This window comes from Panthera onca, chromosome C1, assembly GCF_046562875.1.
Source record: "Panthera onca isolate mPanOnc1 chromosome C1, mPanOnc1 haplotype 2, whole genome shotgun sequence".
NCBI classification, from domain to species: Eukaryota; Metazoa; Chordata; class Mammalia; order Carnivora; family Felidae; genus Panthera; species Panthera onca.
The window spans coordinates 11,539,982-11,562,947 of NC_138346.1; the positions used below are offsets into that span (position 1 = coordinate 11,539,982).

Here is a 22,966-nt window from a genome sequence, read left to right on the forward strand (position 1 = left end):
TCTCAAAAATAAATACACGTTAAAAAAATAAAATTTTTAAAAAAATTAAAAAAATAAAAAAATACCCATTACTTCATATAACTCTCATAACAGATTCTCAGAAAGGACTTGGCCCTTAAGAAAATGCATTTATGATTCAAACCAAACCTCCGACTTCAAGCCCTTTTCATACTGTTCACTAAACCTACAGCCACTCATAAAATGTCATGTTGACAAGAAAGCAGACAAGTCTCAAGTTCTAAAATAGCTTATTTACTGTCCATGTTTTGATCTGCAACTGATTCATGTGTGGTTTTTAAATCACAAAAGGATCGTGCATGACAGCCATCTCAATTTGTAAAATCTCATCACATGACATCAATAGAATAACAGCATCTAGCAGAGTCACAACCTGGTTTTCCTAATCCGCAAATAATACACAACTTATGCAAGTGCTTAAAACTGTGTCTCACTTACCATAAAAGGATTACTAGATACTCCAGCAGCTGCAACTTGACCAAAAGGGGTTACCACTGGCTTGCTTTGTCCAAATGCTGCAAAACCTGCACCTTGTTAAAACAGAACCACCAATTATAAGCCATACCTTTAAGAGACAATCTGGTAACTTGTAAAACTTCAGAAGGAGTTTCAGAGGAATTCCCACCAGGGCAATAGTAAAGTACCAATATGAAATTGTTGGGTCTCATGCTCTTTCAGATACCAGAGACAGAACTTCCTGTGGCACATCTCAAAAGAGCTTCCACACAGCTCCTCAGAAACGGTTAATTCTAATCTTTCTCAGCTACGTCAACTGCTGGCATTTCAAAGGACGGAGTTAACAGATGAGCCTGGGACAGACTATCTGAGACGGGCTCTGAGTGCAACACAATGGTTTCGTGTGAACAGCGCAGTATTCCTTAGGAAATATTTTATCATTATGGTTCTGCCATGGACCCAATTTTTACCTGACTTCAAAAAAGAAAACACACCGTTATCATTTAAGAATAATCTTCAAATCTACGGACTTTCAAACTTTAGCGAATGAACTTAATGGGTAAAAAAAACAACCCTGGTCTCTACTGAAAGTTCCCGAAAACAAGTAACAAACTCTATAGTTACCTGATTGGAAATGTGGTCTACACCACCAAAGTAAATAATTTATACAAAAAATACACACGCAAAACAAAAACACTCGAGGTCTTTTAAAATCAAGAGGAACATCAGAACATAGATATACTATTCAGACAGACACTGGGGATTCTGAGAAGAAGGGGTAGTCTTTAGAGAGTCTCTGATTTCTCCTAAATCTATAACCTGGTTACAAGATCTCACCAAAGCACTCCACTTTCCAAGGCCCAAATCACCAAGGGCGTCTATATTTGCGTAGTAAACGTTAGCAGACAACGCCAACACCACGGCATTCTTTAGACGAGCCTCTTTGTCCAAACGTACAACGTCACGATACACGGAGGACATCTGAGGTGGACTTACAGCTAGTCGAGTGCTGGATCTTACCATTGGGCTGTTGAGGAAACGCTGTCTGCTGAGGGAAAGCTGCTTGGGCCGGGAAGGCGGGCTGCTGGAAGCTGCCACTAAAGCTGGTGGGCAGACTGTAGGGCGCAGGAGTCCCGAACCCCGCAGGCATGCTCATGGACGCGGTGCCAAAGGTCGCAGCTGACAGACAAAACAAGGGCTGATCATTTCCACACAACAGAGCAGGCTTTGTTTCTCATACCACATGTTACAGCACAATTTGCCTCGAAAAATACGAAGATGCACATTAAAGGCATTTTAAATTCCAAAACTCTTAACAAAGTTAGCAGTGAGCTTTAGCACTCTACAGTTGAACACAATCTATAACATTTTGTTCTCCTGAAACCCAACGAAGAATAAAGCTATCATTTGAAATCACAAGAAAACTTCTCAAAATAATTATAGAAAGTTCAAGTCTAAATAAATGGCAGTCAACTTTTAATCATCATGCAATTCACATGTATCCTAGCATACATTTTTTAGTTTCATTTTGCTATATACGTAAAATGGCCCAAAATTTAGTTTTGTCCACTGAACTGTCTACTATAATGTAATCAAGTATGTTCTGAAAAAAAATTTTTTAGACCTCTAAAAAATAGTTCACCAAAATTAACAAGACTTATAGGAGAAATAGGGTTAGAAGCAGGCCACTCAAAACCTATGCAGCTTTGTACCCAGAGCCCAAAAAGGGTAGGAGGGGGAGGGGTTTCTCTAATAAAACTACCCACAAAATTAAAAGAATATGTGAAGTTCCCAATACATCAATTCCAAAAGAAATATAGATGGATACCCATTTCTTGTTTGGAAGATAAACAGACTGCTCTGGATACGGGGTTTAAGGTTAGGACTGCTGAGTGAAAGAAATTGGGGCAAAATGCACAAAGACTGAAAAGGAAGTGAAATAAGCATTCTTAGAAAAGATGGATGTAGGGTGAATGAGCACTGTGATCAATACCGCACTGAAATCCGTGTGTGAACGACCAGTACGTATGTGGTAATGCTGCCATCCTTCCCCCACTTATAAATTACTTATAATCGAATCTGCATCACAGAAACACATGTAGTAGTAAAACAATTTATTACTTACTACTAGTGAAGATTAAAAACAGAACCTTCTGAATAATGTCCTAGAAAAAGTCTCAGTAAAGTAAGAGCCAATAATGGTGCTTTTAATAGAGAATACTAGTAATTACAATAGTGAAATAGTGTTGGCATGATGCTATCAAAAACGTGGCAGTTCACTGAATTTCCTGATATAAAAAAATTTACCAATTTGACCTCTGATTTAAGGCATAGGAATTAATAACTAAAAATGTCACACAGACTTATATTTTATTGAAAAAAACCTGAGAGTCATGTTACAGATACTGCCCAAAGTAATCTTCATAATCCTATTGTTTATATCAAGGCAATTTTTCTCAATGAACCCAATTAGAATGCCAAATTTCTTGAAATTACTATTGATGACAGAAAGGAAAAACAAGCCACTAGGAAGCAAGTGAACTAAAGAATAATAAGCACACTGCAAGGGAAACAGAAGGGTTTCATAACAGACAACAACGCACTGACGAACTTTGACAAATCACTTTTAAGAAAGCACTAAAAAGCGCAACTTGTATACAGTTAAGCAAAACCAAACTCCATGGAATAATGTGGTAAGATGGTTTGGTGTGTCGAAAAGGTGTCAAAGTAGTATGAAATCAAACTCAAGAAAAATAATCAAAAAAGCTATTAACATTCTAACGTGACCATGGAGGTAAGCAACAATGCTTTTCAGCGTTAAAAACAAATCACCACAATTTTCGTGTGACTTTAAATATAATGTAACCCCGATGCCACACATCCATGCCCACTCCATTTTAAAACATGGAAAAAACTCAATTCCACATGCAGGGATCCAGAACACTAGCAGAAGCTTCCACAAGCAGGTAGACAGATTGCCACACAAATCTAGGTATTAGTTGTGGCCACCTACCAAAATGAGCGTGAGGGAACACTTGAGAATGCATTGCTCCAGAAAGGCCTTACGGAAAGCCATAGAGAGACCAATGTCAATTAACTTATGGTTAACTACTGTCAAAACAAATCTGTTTCATTAAAAACTTTTAAAATTAGAATACACTGTTACACAGTAGGTAGCATAAGAATACATATAAAAACATATCCACCAAGAGTTTTTTTAATTTCAACTATATTCACGACACTGTAATATTTAACCTGTTTGAAGTAAAAGGGAGATCGCCAATAATAAATACCAGAAAAATAAATATCAAATGAAAAAAAACATTTATGAAATCCACTTTTAAATAAATGCTAACGTATTTTTCGTATCAAGATACAACTGTGTCCATAACAAGACTTTGTAGGTCTCATGAATTACACCCCAAATTGCTATTCGTAGGATCATCTAAAATGATCTAGAATCTACCTTTTGCCTCTAGAAAGTCGGATCTTGCAGACAGCACCTGGATGATGTTTGACTGTTTTCTTTACAACTCTGTACGCTAACTAAAAATACATAGATAACTCAAGCGAACTACGTATTATGAAAGGGAGAAATTATTCAATGCAGTTCATTAGAAAGGTAAGTGCAACTTTCAATTGAAAATGTTAATGGCTGAAAAGAGAGATGAGAAAAGTGCATCTTCTGCAAATCTTACCTGGCATAACTGAGGCCAGAGAGGTTACATACAAATAAACGTAATGAACAGAAAACAAGTTTAGGTTGTTAAGTACTAGAAACTTTTTGTTTGTTTTAACCTTCTGGAGTGGAATTGTTTCTAAAATACAGGTCCATCTATGCATGCTTTTTACATTAGCAAACTTTACCAATTAAATTTGGGGAAACAGAGCAACTGGAGAGAAGAGTGGTTGTGAGTCTTGGTTCTGTCATTTTCTAACTACGAGACATTATGTAACCTCCACAGGCTTCAGTTTCCTCATTTGCAAATAGAGGGTACAGGTACAGGGATAACAATACCTACTTTATTTACAAAGCTGCAGTAAAAATAAATTTGACAATAAAATTTTTAAAATGATGTAAATATTCAATGGATGTATTTTACTTGCAAATCACTTTAAAAGATGTGTACTTAAAAGATACACCAGTACTGTGTTATGAATTCAACAAAGAGGTAATTCGGGGGAAGGATTCTATAATAAATAACGTAGGTCACTTTATGTTTATCTCCTTTCTTACAGCACGTTAAGTCTCTTGAGAAGTTCTACGATAAAATGCGGGTTAAATTGTTTATACCAGCATTTCCCATGCATATCTGAGCACAGAACCCTTTCCCATGGAGTATTTGATAACATCTCAAGAGACATGCTGTACAAAATACACTCTGATAAAAACCGACCTTTAGTCAACAGTGACTGCGAACCAATATGAATTGCTGTTGCCTCAGCCTGCAACAACGATGCCCTCTCAAGTTCTAGCCCTGGAATGCTGTAATGCCCATTCTGGATACACCACCATGTATAAGGAATCACAAGTTACACATTATTTTGTGACTAGCTTCCTTTATTTTAGCCTGATGTTGCAGCATGTCCGCTTCATTATTTTTCGTCAGTATTTCATTACTTTTTATTATCAAGCAAATTCCATTGTATGATTATAACACATCCGGTCTACCCCTTCATCAGTTGATGGACATTTTGAGTTGTTTCCTCCCTTTGGCTATCATGAATAATGCTGCAACGGAACATCTGTGTGCCAGTTTCTATGTGGATGTACATTTTCATTTCTCTTAGGTATATTCTTAATGAGCGGAATGGGTGGAACCAGTGGAAACTATGCTAGAGTTCTAGGTACAAATATTTGTGCCGTTAATTAATTTTGAACCCTTAAGGCAAACCCATCAAACCAGTCTCCCCCTAGATAATAAAACAAGGACACTAGCCTAGATGCTACTGTGATTTTCAGCTCTACATCTCTATTAAGTTTACCTCCTGGGGGGGGGGGGGGGGGGTGGGGGGGAATCTTTAAAATCTTTGTTCATTCATTCATGTGGCTCAGTCAGTTGAGCATCTGACTCTTGATTTTGGCCCAGGTCATGACCCCAGAATCGTGGGATCGAGCCCTGCATCGGGCTCTGGAGCTGCACGTCGAGCCTGTGTAAAGGTTCTCTCTCTCCTTCTGCCCCTCTCCCCTCACTCTCTCTAAAATTATTTTTTTAAAAAATCATTCATTAAAATGAAGTTAGGGAAATAATAAAGACTTTTCATTCCACAGCAAAGGAGAGATTGAAGAGTTTTAACAGAATTTCATAATAATTGAAAACTGTATTAAATCTGTTAGATTTAAGGTCTCAAGAGCCCTCTTTTTTAAAAAAAAATGCTATTACAGAATCCTAAAATAAAAAAGGTCTTAGGCCATACTGGCTGATATCCTAATGAAAGTTTCTATGTAACATGGCAGAAGAAAATTAAAGCCTCAAAGCTTTATAGATGCAGAAGAAAAATTATTAAAATATGTATTTTAAGAAAGAAATGTTATCAGTAAAGTTTTACATTTTATTATGCAATCCGTCTTTCAAAAGCTACTTCAAATGGAATTCAACAATATATTTGAAAGCAACAAAAAATATTTCCTAAAGAATATTAATTTTGACACTGGAAATTCCCGAGCATAGTGAGCATAGTGTATTTGTCAAAATGTTGCTCATATTTCAACTTCAATAGAAACATATATAGCTAACATTTACTTTTCATCAATTCTGTAACAATTTAATGAAGGTGACCAATGTGATAAATCAAAGCAGTTTATAAAGAGAAATTTTTTAACCTTGAAATAAAAATTTATGGACACAGATTTACCTTTCAATAAATTTTTCTTAGCCTAATACTAAAATTACCTTATATTATCTGAACATATACTGTATGTTTTATATTAATGTACATCCTATGTAGAACCTTAACTTTAAAGGACTTTCATACTCTACATAAAATAAGCAAAAAAATAAAAAATAAAAAGCCCTTAATTCTAATGACAAAACTAACTTCAAGGTAGTCATGAAAGGAAAATAATAGGAAAGATTTACCATACAGGACAATGCAAACACCATGCAAAGATGATTTGTATCATCTAAATTCTCACAAAAACCCTGCCAATAGGAGAATATTATTCACATTCTATAGAGAAGGCCAACAATAGGGCTCAGAGAAGTTCAATCAATACAAGTTTTAGCCAAGGCACAATTTGAATTTCCATCTTTCTGTTGTCAAATGGGGTTATGATAGCTATAAATGTTTCAACAGTATCTTGTCAATAATTTTAAACACTCAACAAATGTTAGTACATCTTTCTATCATCTTTATTCATCACACAACTAATACATAAAAAGCATCTTAAGATCACCGCAAGTAAATACTAAATCAGGATTTGAACACAAGTCTGGCTGTACCCAAAACATATCCACACTTAACTTTTCTGAGCCTCAGTTCCCTCAGCTGTCAAGGAGTGATTAAAACATTTATTTGATGAGAGCTAAAAGGATTAAACGACACAATGCACAAATCCCTATGTGACGTGAGACATTTTACAAATTCATTCCGCCAAGTCAAAATAGCATGCTAAGAAAGGGAAATGTTACATGTATCATAACTGATGAATATTTTTGTCTGAAACACACAGAAACGAAAACAATCACTGATTAGGTGTACTTGAATTCTAACAAACACAAACCATTTTTTAAAAATTATCTGTGAAAATACTTATTAAACATCGATCATGCGAGATACCAACAAATTATGACTAAAGACATTTATTTAAAAGGAAAGTTATAGTTCAAACTCCATTAATACCACAATTCTTAATCTTGCCTATGACAGAGATTTACTAGTAAATACCAATTCTTATGGCACAAATTATGTTACAAGCACCTTACTTTTTCCAGATTCCACACCGATATATGCCATACGCCGAAAGCTTTAGTTCTAAATGTACCGGGACACATACACAAAAACAGAGCTGGCCAACTGGAGGTTTACTGGGTATCCAGCAACTCCACACACACTTGTTGACGCTCCAAGGTACTGGCCAACAGTTCTGGTGCTCAGGTTGATAAGACAAAAATCAAAGAGGCTCAATACAAAAAAATATGTGGCTGGCTTGCGGTATGAACCAAAAACAAAAAAAGGGAAGGAATAAAGAGGATTAAAAAATTATCAAGAGAAAATATTAAAATACCATTCCCTAAATCAAATCAGGTTTGTGTAAGTTAAAAAACGTGAACACTCTAAAAGAGATAAGCACTGGAAAAGACGTGATTTTTAAGACCTCACGTAACAAAGCTCATTCCTTCCTTGCCATCTCGTGGAGAGGAAAATAAGAAACAAAAAAACTTCTCGTAAGTTTTTTCTATTAAGACTGAATGAGTAGTAACCAGTAATTCCAAAACCCGATCACCAAATAAGTCAGAATTTCGGTGTTCAAAGTCCCACCTTGGTCACAAAGTGGCTGCAGGGCGCAGGGCTCTAAGGAGGCCTCGCCTCCACACTTGGGCTTCCTCACCTGAAGAATGAAAGCAGGGAATGGGGACCAGGGGGCGCTAGAGAATTTCTAGGGTTCCTCTCAAATATTAGAAGTCCAGGATTTTATAAACTTTCAGCTAGCGTAGGTCTTTTTTTTTTTTTTTTAATGTTTTCACATTTATTTATTTTTGAGAGACAGAGAGAGACAACGTGAGTGAGGGAGCGGCAGAGAGAGAGGAAGACATAGAACATAGAATCCGAAGCAGGCTCCAGGCTCTGAGCTGTCAGCACAGAGCCCGACGCGGGACTGGAACCCACGAACCACGAGATCATGACCTGAGCCGAAGTCAGACGCTCAACGGACTGAGCCACCCAGGCGCCCCCAGCTAGTGTATGTCTTTATGGACAAACTCTTCCATCCACTTCCCATTCACTACAGTAACAAAGAAGAGCTTTATTTTCTGATGTTCTTCCCATGATGTCTTTGTAATAAATACCTTTTCCAAAGCTTTCTGTTCTATAATCTATATTTATTTCTTACCTGTTGCTCCTCTGGCATTGGTCTGAAATGGATTTGTAGAAGATGCCACAGAAGGACCAGCAGCAGCAACAAATGGATTTGTGGAAGGCGTAGCTTTAAAAAATTAGAAAATATGCTATGAAATCCTAACATATTTGTATTCAGTCATTTAAAATATTTGTTCATACATTTATGAAGATCAGAAAACTAGAGCTTTTGGATAATAAATTGTTGCTCTGACTGCCTTCCAGTACCTGTAAGAAAATGTTCTACAGTATACACAGGCTCTTTAGAAAATCCGGTATATATACCAGAAACACGTACCTCCAAATGGAGCAGGCACACTCGAAGAAGCAGGCTGTGTCTGTGCAGAAGCACCCACGGGCACTGTTCCAAAAACATTGCTGAAAATAAATACAGAAAGAGTTCTTTTTATTCATTTTTTAAAGCAAGGCTAATCTATCTATAGGGTGGCCATAAAATGCGGAAACAGGTAATACTGAACACATCATGTATCACAGATGTTCTTAAACTCTGGAGTCCGGTCTCATTTACATTCTTTTTTTTTTTTTTTTTTTTTAACTAGGCTCCCCGCCCAACATGGGGCTTGAACTAAGGACCCTGAGATCAAGAACCGCGTGCTCTTCTGACTGAGCCAGCCAGGAGGTCCAGGACTCATTTACGCTCTGAGCCGAGAACTCCAAAGAGTCTTTGTTTAAATGTGCTATATTAACAATACGTATATACAGAAATTAAAATGGAAAAATTTTTAAATCTTATACTTTTAAAATTAACTATAAAGCCATTATACACTAACGTGAGTAGCATTTTTAGGATAAAGAACTCTATTTTCCAAAACGAAAGGAACTTAAGAGTCACAACATTTTTGCAAATCCCTTCAATGGCTGGGCTTAACAGAAGATCAATCTCCTGTAATATGTCGTTTATGTAAAAGTGTATGAAAAAAACTGCTCTCATAGACATCTAGCTAAACAAACTAGGAGAATCTGAATAGTTTCTTCAGATACTTGTGAATATTTTCCTTGACATCACAGCCAAAACGACAGTGATAATTTCCTAAAGGTTAGCTACAAAATGGAATTTGAAATCCTATCAATGAACTCCTTTGTGCTCTCTGAAGTAACATCTACTAATCTATCTTGCACTTTAAATGAATCTTTTACCATTTTTGTATCATTTGGGAAAATATCTGATACAAATCTTCCAAATGTTAACAATTTCCTTATACAAAATCAAAAACTATCACTGCTCATCTTATCAAAAAGTAATGTAGAGCTGTCGAGTTCATGATGGAGTCAATAAATTTTCCAAAATTCTAATATTTGCTTTGGAAGTGTGAATTTTATCAGTTATTTTCCTTAAAGTGACAGACTTCAATTATTTCATTTTTGAGAAAATGTGTGCCAAATATCCAAATCTGAATAACCATGGTTTATCAGTCTTAAGGAAAAATGGCGTTCCATAAAACAAGTGGCTGGTTCATTCCACAATTTAACCACACAAGCTGATTTTCCAGAAGCTACCTACCATACTTCAATATGCACCAGAACCACGTGATGTATACCTTATCTGAATACACAGCAAGTTAAGAAAACATTATGTAAGGGTCAAGATTTAATAAAGTTAAATTTCTTTACTGTTTCATCAAGAATATTTGTAAGAATATATACATAAGTCATGGGGACGTAATGTACAGCATGGTGACTACTGTCAATAATATTGTAGTTCGTACTTCAAAGTTATCAAGAGAGTAAATCCTACAAGTTAGCTTTGTGTGGGGACGGACACAAACTACATTTACTATAATCATTTCCCAGTGCATACAAATATCAAACCATTATGTTGTACACCTGAAATCAATGTTAAATATCAATTATACCTCAATAAAAAAAAATTAGAAGAAGAATATTCAGAAGAAAAACAATCAAGACTATTCACAAGTAAAACCGAAAGTGGTGTAAGAAATACAGTGACTATTACATGACTAGGACAGTTGGTGTCATGGCCTTAGTCTGTGCTATGGCACTACCAAGTTTTTACTTGCCATTGTTTTTGTGCCATCAATACAAATGTCAAATACTGAAAACACAACTAACCCCTCAGAATTATTATGAAGAGTTTGGACTTCACAGACCCCTTGGAAGCGTCTCAGGTACCCGAAATGTTCCATAGACCACATTGTGGACCACTAAGATACTGTAATATGATACCAATAAACCACCTGTTAAATACACCTCTCTGTTTCCAGACTGTATGGTTCCCTTGCAATAGGTCACGACTGTTATCTAACATAGACAATCTTAATGAAAGAAAAATAATAAATACTCTAAACTGTTCTTTGGATTCAATTTTTCCCATCTGGCTGTAAAATTAATTACTAGAGAGTCCAAGTCATTAGCGTTACAATCCTCCCACTTCTCCCTAGAAAAGATGCTAAAAGAAAATTAAAAAAAAAAAAACACACCTCAGATAACAAAAGAAAGAAGAGACAATCTACAGGACAGAAAACACTTGGATAAAACACTGCACAGCTAAGTCACCTATACTTCTGGGTCTGTTTCCTTACTACGAAATGAAGAAGTTACAATTAGAAGTGTTTTTAAAGATCTATTGCTGTTAAAATGTGTTAGACTTCCTGCTGCCTAGAATTCCTTCATTCCACACGAATCTGAGCACAGTAATGGATATGCTATGTGTACCAGCGGGACACCGGAGAGATATAGAACGGGGTCTTGAGTTGTCTTGCAAACATATCTAAAAATGTTTATTTACAACTAAAGCTACATGTTACTTCCAGTGTTTAGTCTTCGTGACTGAAAACTGTACCTTAAAAGTATATAATTTGCTAAATGGATTCTCTGCTCAGTATAATTAAATCCGTATATAACTCTCCATTTTGAGACGTGTACATACTCTCAATTACACTTCCGTGTTCAAGGAAGAGAAGTAACAAAACCTTTAAGTAAGATAAAATGGCAATCACTCAAGGATTATATTTTAATTAGCAGATTCAACTCCGTTTCTGCAAACTTACAAAAATATTCAAGAATTTTAAAAATGTGTCCCCAAACAGCCATTATTTAACATCATTATTCAGCGTTGAATTAAAAAACAAAAAAGAGAAGACACGAAGCAGGAACACGGACAAAGACAAGGTACCTGCTAGCATTACTTGTGGAAGTATACGCGTTACTGGACGTGGCCGCGGAGCTGAAAACGCTGTCGAGTTCTGCCAGGGCTGCGTATTTGTCTGAAGATGCACTTGACTGACTGGGAACTGAAACCACAGAACCAACAGGAGGTTTACCTGTGGTCCCAAAACCACTCCCCTGATCACCACCTATAAACAAACAAAAACAATTACACCGAAAACTTAGTTATTATGCTTTCAATTTACCAACCACATGTGCCATGAAACACATGCAAATTTAATTTTCCAAATTTTTTAATTTTAGAGAGAGAGAGAGCACATGAGCAGGGGAGAGGGGCAGAGGAAGGAGGGAGGGAGGGAGGGAGAGGGAGAGGGAGAGGGAGAGGGAGAGGGAGAGGGAGGGAGAGGGAGGGAGAGGGAGAAGGAGGGAGAGGGAGAGAGAGGGAGAGAGAGGGAGAGAGAGGGAGAGAGAGGGAGAGAGAGGGAGAGAGAGGGAGAGAGAGGGAGAGAGAGGGAGAGAGAGGGAGAGAGAGGGAGAGAGAGGGAGAGAGAGGGAGGGAGGGAGAGAGAGAGAGAGAGGGAGAGAGAGAGAGAGAGAGGGAGAGAGAGAGAGAGAGAGAGAAAATCTCAAGCAGGCTCCGTGCTGCACATGGATCCCACGACTCTGGGATCATGACCCTGAGTCGCAATCAAGAGTCGGGATATTCAACCGACTGAGCCACCAAGGTGCCCTGAAACATGTAAATTTAAAACTACTTTAATGCTAAGCGAATAAATAGACAAGAATTCTGTAGTGTTATCTAATAAACTATCTACAAACTATTAGACAAGATTAATTGCTATACACACCACTGTGGTAAAGACAGGATACAGTTTCTGTAACAAAAACTAAGGTGGGGCACCTGGGTGGCTCAGGCAGTTAAGCATCCAACTGCTGATTTCAGTTCAGGTTATGATCTCACAGTTCGTGAGTTCAAGCCCTGCGTCCTGCGTTGGGCTCCACACCGACAATGCGGAGCCTGCTTAGGGGATTCTCCATCTCCCTCTCTCTCTACCCCGCCCCCCATTTGCACGCACTCTCTCTCAAAATAAATAAACTTAAAAACAAAAAGCAAAGAATCTGTACCATTGTCTAAATTATGCATAAGGAGCAAATTCTCAAAGTGCTACATTAACATCTCCAAAACAGGTGCGTGTCATTCAAGTGAACATAAAAATTTCTAAAATGCCAGACCTAATGAGAACAATCCATTAATAATACCATCTTCCCAGGGTTTTCCATGAAAAAAATTAGAGACAGTAGTACGAGGAAACATTTACACAGCACTTATTATGTGCCAGGCACTGTTCTAAATGACTTAGATGTGATAATACATATGAGCTCAATGCTATTACTGCCCTATGAGATGAGATGAGAAAACAGCTACAGAGATTCGGATGCAGAATCCAGTCCAAAAGCAGACCTCTACTGTTCCCTACCACACTGTGCATTCTGAGAGGCAAAATACTGGCCTTAAGATCAAAACCAGGTATAAAAATATTCTATAAAACTAATGGCTTTTATTTTTTTATTTTTCAACGTTTTTTATTTATTTTTGGGACAGAGAGAGACAGAGCATGAACGGGGGAGGGGCAGAGAGAGAGGGAGACACAGAATCGGAAACAGGCTCCAGGCTCCGAGCCATCAGCCCAGAGCCTGACGCGGGGCTCGAACTCACGGACAGTGAGATCGTGACCTGGCTGAAGTCGGACGCTTAACCGACTGCGCCACCCAGGCGCCCCAAAACTAATGGCTTTTAATACCAAAATATTAATAGTAAAAATAGCTCAAAATGAATATATTATAAAAACAACCAAATAACGCTCCAGTCAGCATTATTAATTGGATTTGCTGGCCCTCTATAGCCTCAGAACAGTGAAGCATGCTTTCTAAGACAAAATTAAATTTTGTCAATTATTTTCTTTTAGAATTAGAAGTTTACAAATAGTTCCTAGTTTTCTAGGCCTTCCAAAAGACCTATTATTATTTCACATCAAAAATGTGCCGAATGGTCACGAACATTTAGTGTACGCAGAATTTCTTTACAACTAAAAAAAGCATAACAACCTTAAATTGCAATAAACACAACCGAATTCAGAGGACTATGTTATTACAAATTTGTATTTATTTTGTGTAAAGCTTAATACCTTGCCCAGCACTAAAGATATTGTCTAAATTAGCAAGTGCTGCGTATTTGTCTGTAGTCTGCAGACCAGCTTTGTTCGTTGAAACTTTACTAACAGCTGATGCTGTTTGATGACTCTGGGAAGTATTGAAGGTTCCAAAATCAGCACTGGAGGATTTGGGGAAGTTATCAAAATGAGCAAAATTAGCATTTACTGATCCAGCACTTCCACCTGTAACAGAATAAACAGAACACTTGAAATTTCTAGACTTTTCCCAAAATCCTTTGATAGATTATATGATCATTTCTTCCTTAAGTGTTCTATAAGCAATCTTACATTCTTAGAATTAACAACTGGCAAGCGGTATTCAACTTTAATCTTCTATTTACGTATGACTGTAATTTGGGGAACTAGATTTTCAAAGATCCTGGCAACATGGAGCGTAACAAATTTCTATGTGTAATTATCTACCCTGAAGTGAAGACTATAATTCACAGAGGAGTAATTCCATGCTTGCTGGGTTTGAGACTTAGTTACCTTAATATTCATATATACATATATATATGTGTGTATATATATATGTTAATACATCATACATATATATACACATTACACGTATATATGTTAATATTCATATATATGTGTATACACACACACACACACACACACACACACACACACACACACTATCTCTCTCTCTCTCACACATATATATTACTATGACCTTTTACTAGTTCTCCCTAAACGGATTTCCATCGACAAGATGCAAAGTATTTTATGCTATAAGCTCTTACAGCTCCAATGGAGACCTGGTGGCAACAAATCCCAGAGCAGAGATTTAAAATGTTTAAGATGTACTGTTTTGATCCACAATTTCTTAAAAAGTGGTCTTTGAGCTCTGGAACTTATTTTACTTGAAGAGTTAATATTTAATCCCACATAATAATATTGTAATATATATACAGTATCAGTAAAATCATACCCTATTATATAGTTCAAGGAATAAAAATTATAGCATACAATATATAATCTTTTGAGACTTATAAGATCATAATTCATCTAATGGTCTATCGTACATCCTGCTAAGATTTTGAAGACTGTTCTGGTTACCAGAGACTTTCCTAAAGCACTACCAGAAGACTAAAGCCAGAATAGTTCATTTTATGCTTTTGATGCTATACTGTTGGTATTAGTTCTTCACACCTACACATTAGTTTCAGCAATGAGAACAGTATATACATTACAGCTATATATTAAAGTAACAGCAAAGCACAATTAACAGATATTTTAAAAGCAGAAAGAATACAGCCCTATTTAAAAAAGAGAACACAAACACTTTCCCATCAATCAGTGTATTTCAGACACTCTAAAATAAATATGGATAAAATTTCTTCCAGGAATAAACTCCAGTCCTTTGCAATTAAAAGTAGTGTGTGTTGGTATTTTAAGACTGTGGTCTGTTACAAGTAGCTGGTGAACATAGTACACAATACTAATCTTTCACAATTTTTATGATGAAATTTATTTCAAATTATTAAAAACTGAACTATTAAATCAACTCTTTTACTGTACACTATTGTGCTAAGTCTGAGCTTAGTAACAGTGAAGACACAGAAATGAGAGTTTCAGAATGATTACTATTAAAAGATGAATAACATTCTATAATCGAAAAATCCATGGAAGAGCATAAAACATACAAATCAGTAAAAGATGCCTACTTGACAACACAACTTACTGTTGGAAGCCTGGAGAGGAAAAGCTGAAGTAAATTCACCAAAACTGCAGCTAGATGAAAGCATTCTAAATGCTGGACAGCCAGAAATTATGTAAATGATGGAATTTAAAGAAGAAAAAAAAAAGAAAAGTGAAAGAAAAGGCTTTATAAGACAATACACAGAGTTAAAAGTTGAAAGAAAAGTCATCAGCCAAAGATCTCAACAAGGGTTCAACGGGATTCTGGAAACAATACTTAGTTCAGGGGAGAGTACTCACTGTCCAAAGCCCAATTCCTGCACAGAAAACTACTTCCAAGTCTGATTAAAGTGACTGTGAAATAATCTACTCTTGACTAATAGACTGACAATATTTATTGTCTCAAGCTTGCTGCCCTGAAAATTACTTACGTTTTTATTTCTATGGAAGCAATCAATTAGCTTCCTTTACTCAAAGCCTAAACCAATGTGTTCTGTGAACCTAACAAATTTTGAGGACTGTAACGCTCCTGTGCCTAAGAAATTTAAGGAAGATTCATATGCAGGAAAAGGAAGAGAACAGACACTGTGAATTAGACAACACACCAAGGAGTTCAAAAAACCAGATGAACACAGAAAAAAATAAAGATTTCAGGTTTCCCCAGAGCTTTGTAAGATAGAACTATTTTTAAATCAAATAATTATAGAATTTAAGTTTAGAATAATTTTTTAAACTACGTGTAGAGAGTTTTGTATGTCAAAACGTTTACGCGTGACGCGGAGAAGCTCTACCTGGAGTTTGGGGCTGAAAAGGAGAGCGACTTGCTGTGGGGAAACCTCCAAAATCACTCGAGCCACTAGACTGTCCAAATGCACCAAAGTTTGCAAAATCTGCATTTGCAGAGTTCTGGGCTGTAAATGGTAAGGAACAATATATGTTAATGAATATGAAAATTATAAATGAAAAATATGACAAATGAATTTAAGAATCTTATGAGAAGTTTCTGTTTCACAACTTACTTTAAAGAGAATTCATTCAGAATCCAATTTTAAATCCTGCCAGTGCTGATTTAACCCAATGCCAAACAATTCATTAAAGGGTAGCCAAAAATTTCCCAAAACACTTTGTACAACAATAAATTTGTACACAATACCCTTTGAGTGACCTCCGGAATAGTACTGCAAAAGTGACTCTACTGAAGGAAACTCTAAGAGCATGAAATATATGAGTTACAGTAAAGCAAACTGAGATGTAGGATATAGATTACATTCTGGGAAACTCAGATTTAAAATGGTGGTGAGTGATTCATCAGCTTTGTGAATCTAAAATAATGATACAAAGAAGTTTAAATTTCATTAATATTCTTTTTGGTTTTTTTTTTCCTAAGTTTACAACCATCTCACATCATGGCACGTAAAAATGAAAAAACTTAAATGTTTAACAAGGACATGACTGCCAAATAAATCACAGATAGTCACATTCTCTTCGAAGGCTGCTGTTCTGGCGAGACTGGGTGACATCTGACTCCTGATTTCACCTCAGGTCATGATCTCATAGTTGTGAGATCAAGCCCCGAGTCGGTCTCCCGAGTCAGACATGGAGCCTGCTTAAGATTCTCTCTCTCTCCCTCTGCCCCCTCCTGCTCATGCTCTCTTAAGGCGGGGGGGGGGGGGGGGGGGGGGGGAAGCCTACTATTTTTAATACATATTAAAATTTGAGAAATGAAAATAGCAAAATTTGTGACATTAGTGTACTTCAGACTCAGTGAAAAAGACCAACTGGTATTTCCCACTTGTCATTAACCTAAGAACAATTTTTTAGGCTTCCCTAAACTTAAAATATGTAACTAAATACAACAATTCAAAAGGTTGTTTTTTTTTTTAAAGGCTACAATAGATGCTGAATTAAGATTTTTATAGAGAATATAATAAGAAGTGGTTGGTATGTAAGAAAAAGAATGCTAAGTGGTAAGAATGAAAAGCATGCCCAAAAGATAAAGGTTAAATGCCATCAACATAGTACAAGTCAGCTACTTTAAATCCTTTGCAGGCAATTCTACTTCAAAAAGCTTTCATAAAGAAATAATCTTGCAAATGAGTATGGCTGCATCTAATAGCTAAATGATTTGTTTTAAAATAATAAAACAAATTTAAAACTCACATGGCCAGCAACGAGGGATTGCTTAAATTATGAAACATCATACAAAGAAATATAATGCGGCCATTTAAAAAATCACATAGAAGATACAGTCCTCTTCAAAAATACTTATGATGAAGTATATCAAGATAAACAGGCCAAAAAGTGCCAAATACATTTTCATCTGCCAATTTTGTCAGCATGGTATCATATGCACAGAAAATCTGCATTTTCATTAACTTGTAGTGGTGAGTTTTCAGATTGTTATAGTTTACTATAGTTATAGTTTATTGTTATTGTTATAGTTCACCAAGCTTTTGCAATGGATATGTATTCTAACTGTACATCAACGAAAAAAAAGTTACTAAACAAATTTTCCACTAATGAAGTAAAACATTACTCTAGGGAAATGATCAAAAAAACCTAACAGCATTTTATGTAATTACTATGTTGTGTATATCCGAAAGGGTATATGACTATAGGGGGAAACACACCTGAACTAGATAGTCCTCCTTTTACTAGACACCTGTGACACCTCCCTCCCTGTGTCCTCACACCCAGCACTTGTGACAGGTGGAGTGCTATCCTACATACACCTATCGCTGCTCGCACTGTTGAAAACCTTTTCTAAAGACGTTTGTCCTCTCTCTCAAACATCACACAGACGTATCTAAATTAAAAGGCTGCTTACTGCTTAACACAAAAAATTCTGTATTTTCTGGATACTCTGAAATCTTTTGTTATTGTTTTTACTTATTACCATGATAAAATTCAATTTCTTTATAGGCTGAAATTTTACTTGAACAAATGAAATACATCTATCCCTTGGAGAAACAGGAGTTGGGTCCCTAAGCTGCTTTATCACTTATAATCTCAAATATAGTGAATAAGTAGCCTATAATAATATATATTCTACTTTTAACATATTTAGAACACTACAGGAGAAATATACATTTAACGTGTTTCAAACATCATCATTAAGAAATCAGTTCAATGTAATCCATTTTGTTAATCAAGTCTATTTTTATCAAATTTATAAACACTGGTGTTTCCAACCAGAGCACCAAACACATTAACCAAATATCTATTCATTACAGCAAAACAGGACTTTGTAATACCTCTTTCAGTCTTTATATGGAGACACTAAATCTATTCAGTGTCTTCAACAACTGGTTATGGTCAATTTTAAAATTTCTAAGTACCGTGGAATGAACCTTTAGTAACCACAACTTTGGAAATTAAACACTAATAAATTCAATAATGTGAAAATTACTGTCTGGAACCACCTCAAGCAACTACCATACAAAGAAAGATAAACTAAACGGAATGTGACAAAACAATAATAGATGCTTTTTAAATAATCTTATCTCAAAAAGTACAAAGAAGTGGGGCTCCTGGGTGGCTCAGTCAGTTAAGCGTCTGACTTCATCTCAGGTCATGATCTCATGGCTCTTGAGTTGGAGCCCCGGGTAGGACTCGGTGCTGACAGCTCAGAGCCTGGAGCCTGCTTGGGATTCTGTGTCTCGCTCTCTCTCTGCCCCTCCCCCGCTTGCACACTGTCTCTCTCTCTCTCAAAAATAAATAAACATTTTAAAAAAATTTTTTTTAAAGTACAAAGAAGTAACCTCAGTTTAGAATTTAAGGCACCAAGTTAATCAGCCTGAATCTAGCTGGAAACTGTCTTTCCTCTTCAGTGAGAAACAGGTACTCCTGAGAAAGGGAGATAAACGTAGGGATGAGAGATAGAAACTGACTGCCTTCATCATGAATACAGCTGACAAATACACTTTGTTTCACCTACATGTTTAAATTCTTTATCATCAACCCAACATTTAAAAAGACAACATCTTACATTAAATAAACAAGATTTCCTGCTTTGCTTAAAAGAAAATCAGTGAATCTAGTAATCCTGAGCCTGACTGACCATGTGGCAACAGGAGATTAGAACACCTTCCTGTGCACACGGTTCCTTCCACACTGCATTGTATTACTCACTTGTGTTGACTGGATGGCAAGACAAAAGTTTGAGATCCCCAGTAAGGTGTGACAAAAATCAATTACAGTTTACAGTTCATAGGGCTGTGGAGTTTATTACCAAGCAAAATAACTATTAAATTCTGTAGGTTAATCATGTTTCTAACTGCACAAATATTTCTGTAGAAGATGACTTTTCCTGAACACAGTAATAACCTCACCACTGATACATATCCTCACATACCATCTCAGCCAGAATGTTCAGATGAAGGGTGAAGACTTCTGGCTTTTAAGCCATTAAATGATCTGCAAAATAACAGGTTTCCCTACAAAATAATGCTAACCACATTGGCATTTCTAAATAATTATCATTTGAAATTAAAGATTCCATTTGTCGTATCAATCTGTACAGGAGAATATTCTCACTTAAAAACTTCTTAAAAAAAAACAAAAACATGAAAATTTCAGGGTGAGAACTGAGCTGTCAATGACTTTGTATTTGTGAACCATACACAGAAAAATAAAGATTCAGGGTTCTTGCAAAGGCTGGAGAAAAAGACAAAGAATGGAAAAAGAGGAGATAAATGACTAACTCTATTAGCTTCTTCTTGCAGTATGTGTATATATTTTATTCTTCTTGAATCCAATGAAGTTTAAAAAAAAAAAGCTGACTTGAGTGTGCATTCGTAAATAAGAACTTCAGGCTGAAAAAACTAACTCCTCTTAGGCCACCTGATCTAATCGACATGACTAGTAAAAGCCTCACAGACTCATCTTTCCTACCACCTCCACCACATGTGGAAAAGAGACCAAATTGTTAAGATCTACTTCCTCTATCAATCTGATAAAATTATAGGTTTCTTTTCTTTCTTTTTTTAACATATTCTACAATTAAATAATGGCTATTGTTTTCAAAGAGAATTCCAAGGGAGTTACTGATAAGGACGCGTGCCATCATGGCACAAAGTAGTCCGTGCAGCTGCAGTGTAGACGCGTATAAACACGCCTGGCTAACAAGTCTACAAGGAAGAGTACAGCATTAATTCCCTGAATGGTGAATATTCACAAATTGCATTTAAAGACAAAAAAACACACAAGGGAAACATGAAATAAGCTGAAAATGTACAAAAGAGCTTGGTACTTACTTATCAGTCATTTCAAATCCTATTTCAGCAAGTGTAAAACTGAGATAAATGAAAACTATTCATGAATTACAGAAGGTCCCCTCTACATTCATTGGTTCTCCAGCTCCTTTTGCCAGCATTCAAAAACAACAGGTGGGAACAGAGAGCTGAGACTCCTGTGCGGTCAGAGGAGCCTGGCTGCCCACCTGGAAGGTGAAGGGAAAGAGTCTCTCCAGGTTTCCTGGATGTTTCGCTGCTCGGCTAACACAGGAGAAGGGAAACCTACCACAGGCCCAACAACTTCAGCTTCCTGACTTCTTACCCTCCTCAGCATAATCTTTGCTAAGAAAGAGATCCTCTCCACCCTACAATCCCCTTTTAAATCAAACACATGCAACATACAAACATATATAATTTACAGCGTAATTTTCTTCCACAGTACACCCTTAGAAAATACTCGAATATTTAAAAGAAAAGTTCCTTTAATGCTTGCTAGAAAGAAATGTGGCCGAAGAGCAGCTTTTCCGTAATTTTTCAAACTATCTTAAACAGTACATTTTGTGTGTGTGTGTGTGTGTGTGTGTGTGTGAGTATACATATATATATATGATTCACTTTATACCATCATGATCCAACTATAAACCAAGTCCTCAAATTGAAAGAAAAAGAAGGGACAGCATCACAATCTCACAGGTGAGTAAAAGAAGGTAAAATAAGTTCAAAAATACAAACAGGAAATCAATTCTGTAAGTACTGGTTTCTGCTATGTGCATTAAATAGTGAAATACATGTTTTAGAAAGATAGTCCTGAGTGTTTCTTGATTATATAATTAAAGTTAAGAAAATCAGAGACAAAGAAATAATAAACATTAGCCAATACCCCTATACATACATGCAAAAATATAAAGCAAAGTTTCAAATGGTCAAATAAAATGGCCACAAGTGACCTAATTCTTAATTTTAGTGCTCTCTACATTTGGTTTGATGCTTACTCAACCGTTCACAAATGCATACTAGATAAACTTTCTATGACATGCACATCAAAGCTTACTGGCATCCAAAAGGTATTTCATACATATCTCTGATATAAATACAATGTAGGCTTTTAGATCATTTACACCAGACCTTATAAAAAAGTAGAACAAAGCATAAACAAACAACTATAAGGACTCATTCTAACTCCAAAGCCCATTCTTTTCACTACATTATGCCATTTCTCTGTCCATTACAATTAGTTACTATTACAATTAGAGACACCAATGACTACATCTATACTTAAATAATAATTTTTAAATATTACCTAGGTAACTGCAAGGTTTTTACATTCATTCACAAATAAAACTCCATAATTTCTAATTTCTGGTGAAGTGCATTAAGCTCTTTGTAACAAACATATTAAAAAAAAATTTTTTTAACGTTTTTTATTTTTGAGACAGAGAGAGACACAGCATAAACAGGGGAGGGTCAGAGAGAGAGGGAGACACAGAATCTGAAACAGGCTCCAGGGCTCCAGGTTCTGAGCGGTCAGCACAGAGCCCAACGTGGAGCTTGAACTCACGGACCGCGAGATCATGACCTGAGCCGAAGTCGGACGCTTAACCGACTGAGCCACCCAGGCGCCCCTGTAACAAACATGTTAAATCTGAGAGTAAAAAAGAAGTTACATCTGCTACAGCCAACCTAAAGATATTGCTACTCTAAAGATGACATAGTTTGAGAATTAATAAAGATAATAATGGGGGCAGGCACCTGAGTGGCTCAGTAGGTTTATCACCCAACTTCAGCTCAGGTCATGATCTAATGGTTCATGAGTTCAAGCCCCACATCAGGCTCTGTGCTGACAGTTTGGAGCCTGGAGCCTGCTTCAGATTCTGTGTCTCCCTCCATCTCTCTGTCTGCCCCTCCCCCACTGTGCTCTCTCAAAAATCAATAAACATTTAAAAAATAAAGATAATAATGACAACAGATTTGAGATGTAGCAAATGTTAAATCTATGAATTCATAATGATACGAAAGAAAAAAAAAACAGATCACCATTAAAATGTGGTAGGGAATCAACTCATTCTGATATGTGGCCAGAATCAATCACATATTAACTTTCTATTATACTAACATATTATACTAACACATACTAACTATACCATTGGGTAATCAAAGATTTTTAAAGAAGTATTTCAACTCATAAATGAAGGGATG

General features: G+C 36.3%; 1 protein-coding gene across 11 annotated transcripts in view; it reads right to left on the reverse strand.

Moving 5' to 3' along the window:
* Positions 1-22,966, reverse strand: part of AGFG1 (ArfGAP with FG repeats 1) — a 72,770-nt gene that overhangs the window by 1,071 nt on the left and 48,733 nt on the right. For 2 of the 11 annotated variants that reach the window (XM_060623967.2, XM_060623977.2), the window contains exons 6-14: positions 16,328-16,447; positions 15,580-15,651; positions 13,866-14,075; positions 11,687-11,867; positions 8,831-8,910; positions 8,528-8,620; positions 3,488-3,535; positions 1,495-1,653; positions 457-548 (exon numbers count right to left, since the gene is read on the reverse strand). In XM_060623967.2, coding sequence (XP_060479950.1) covers positions 457-548; positions 1,495-1,653; positions 3,488-3,535; positions 8,528-8,620; positions 8,831-8,910; positions 11,687-11,867; positions 13,866-14,075; positions 15,580-15,651; positions 16,328-16,447 — 1,055 coding nt within the window. The remainder of the gene's footprint in view (positions 1-456; positions 549-1,494; positions 1,654-3,487; positions 3,536-8,527; positions 8,621-8,830; positions 8,911-11,686; positions 11,868-13,865; positions 14,076-15,579; positions 15,652-16,327; positions 16,448-22,966) is intronic. The other 9 variants (XM_060623971.2, XM_060623968.2, XM_060623972.2 and 6 more) reach the window with 9 other exon arrangements.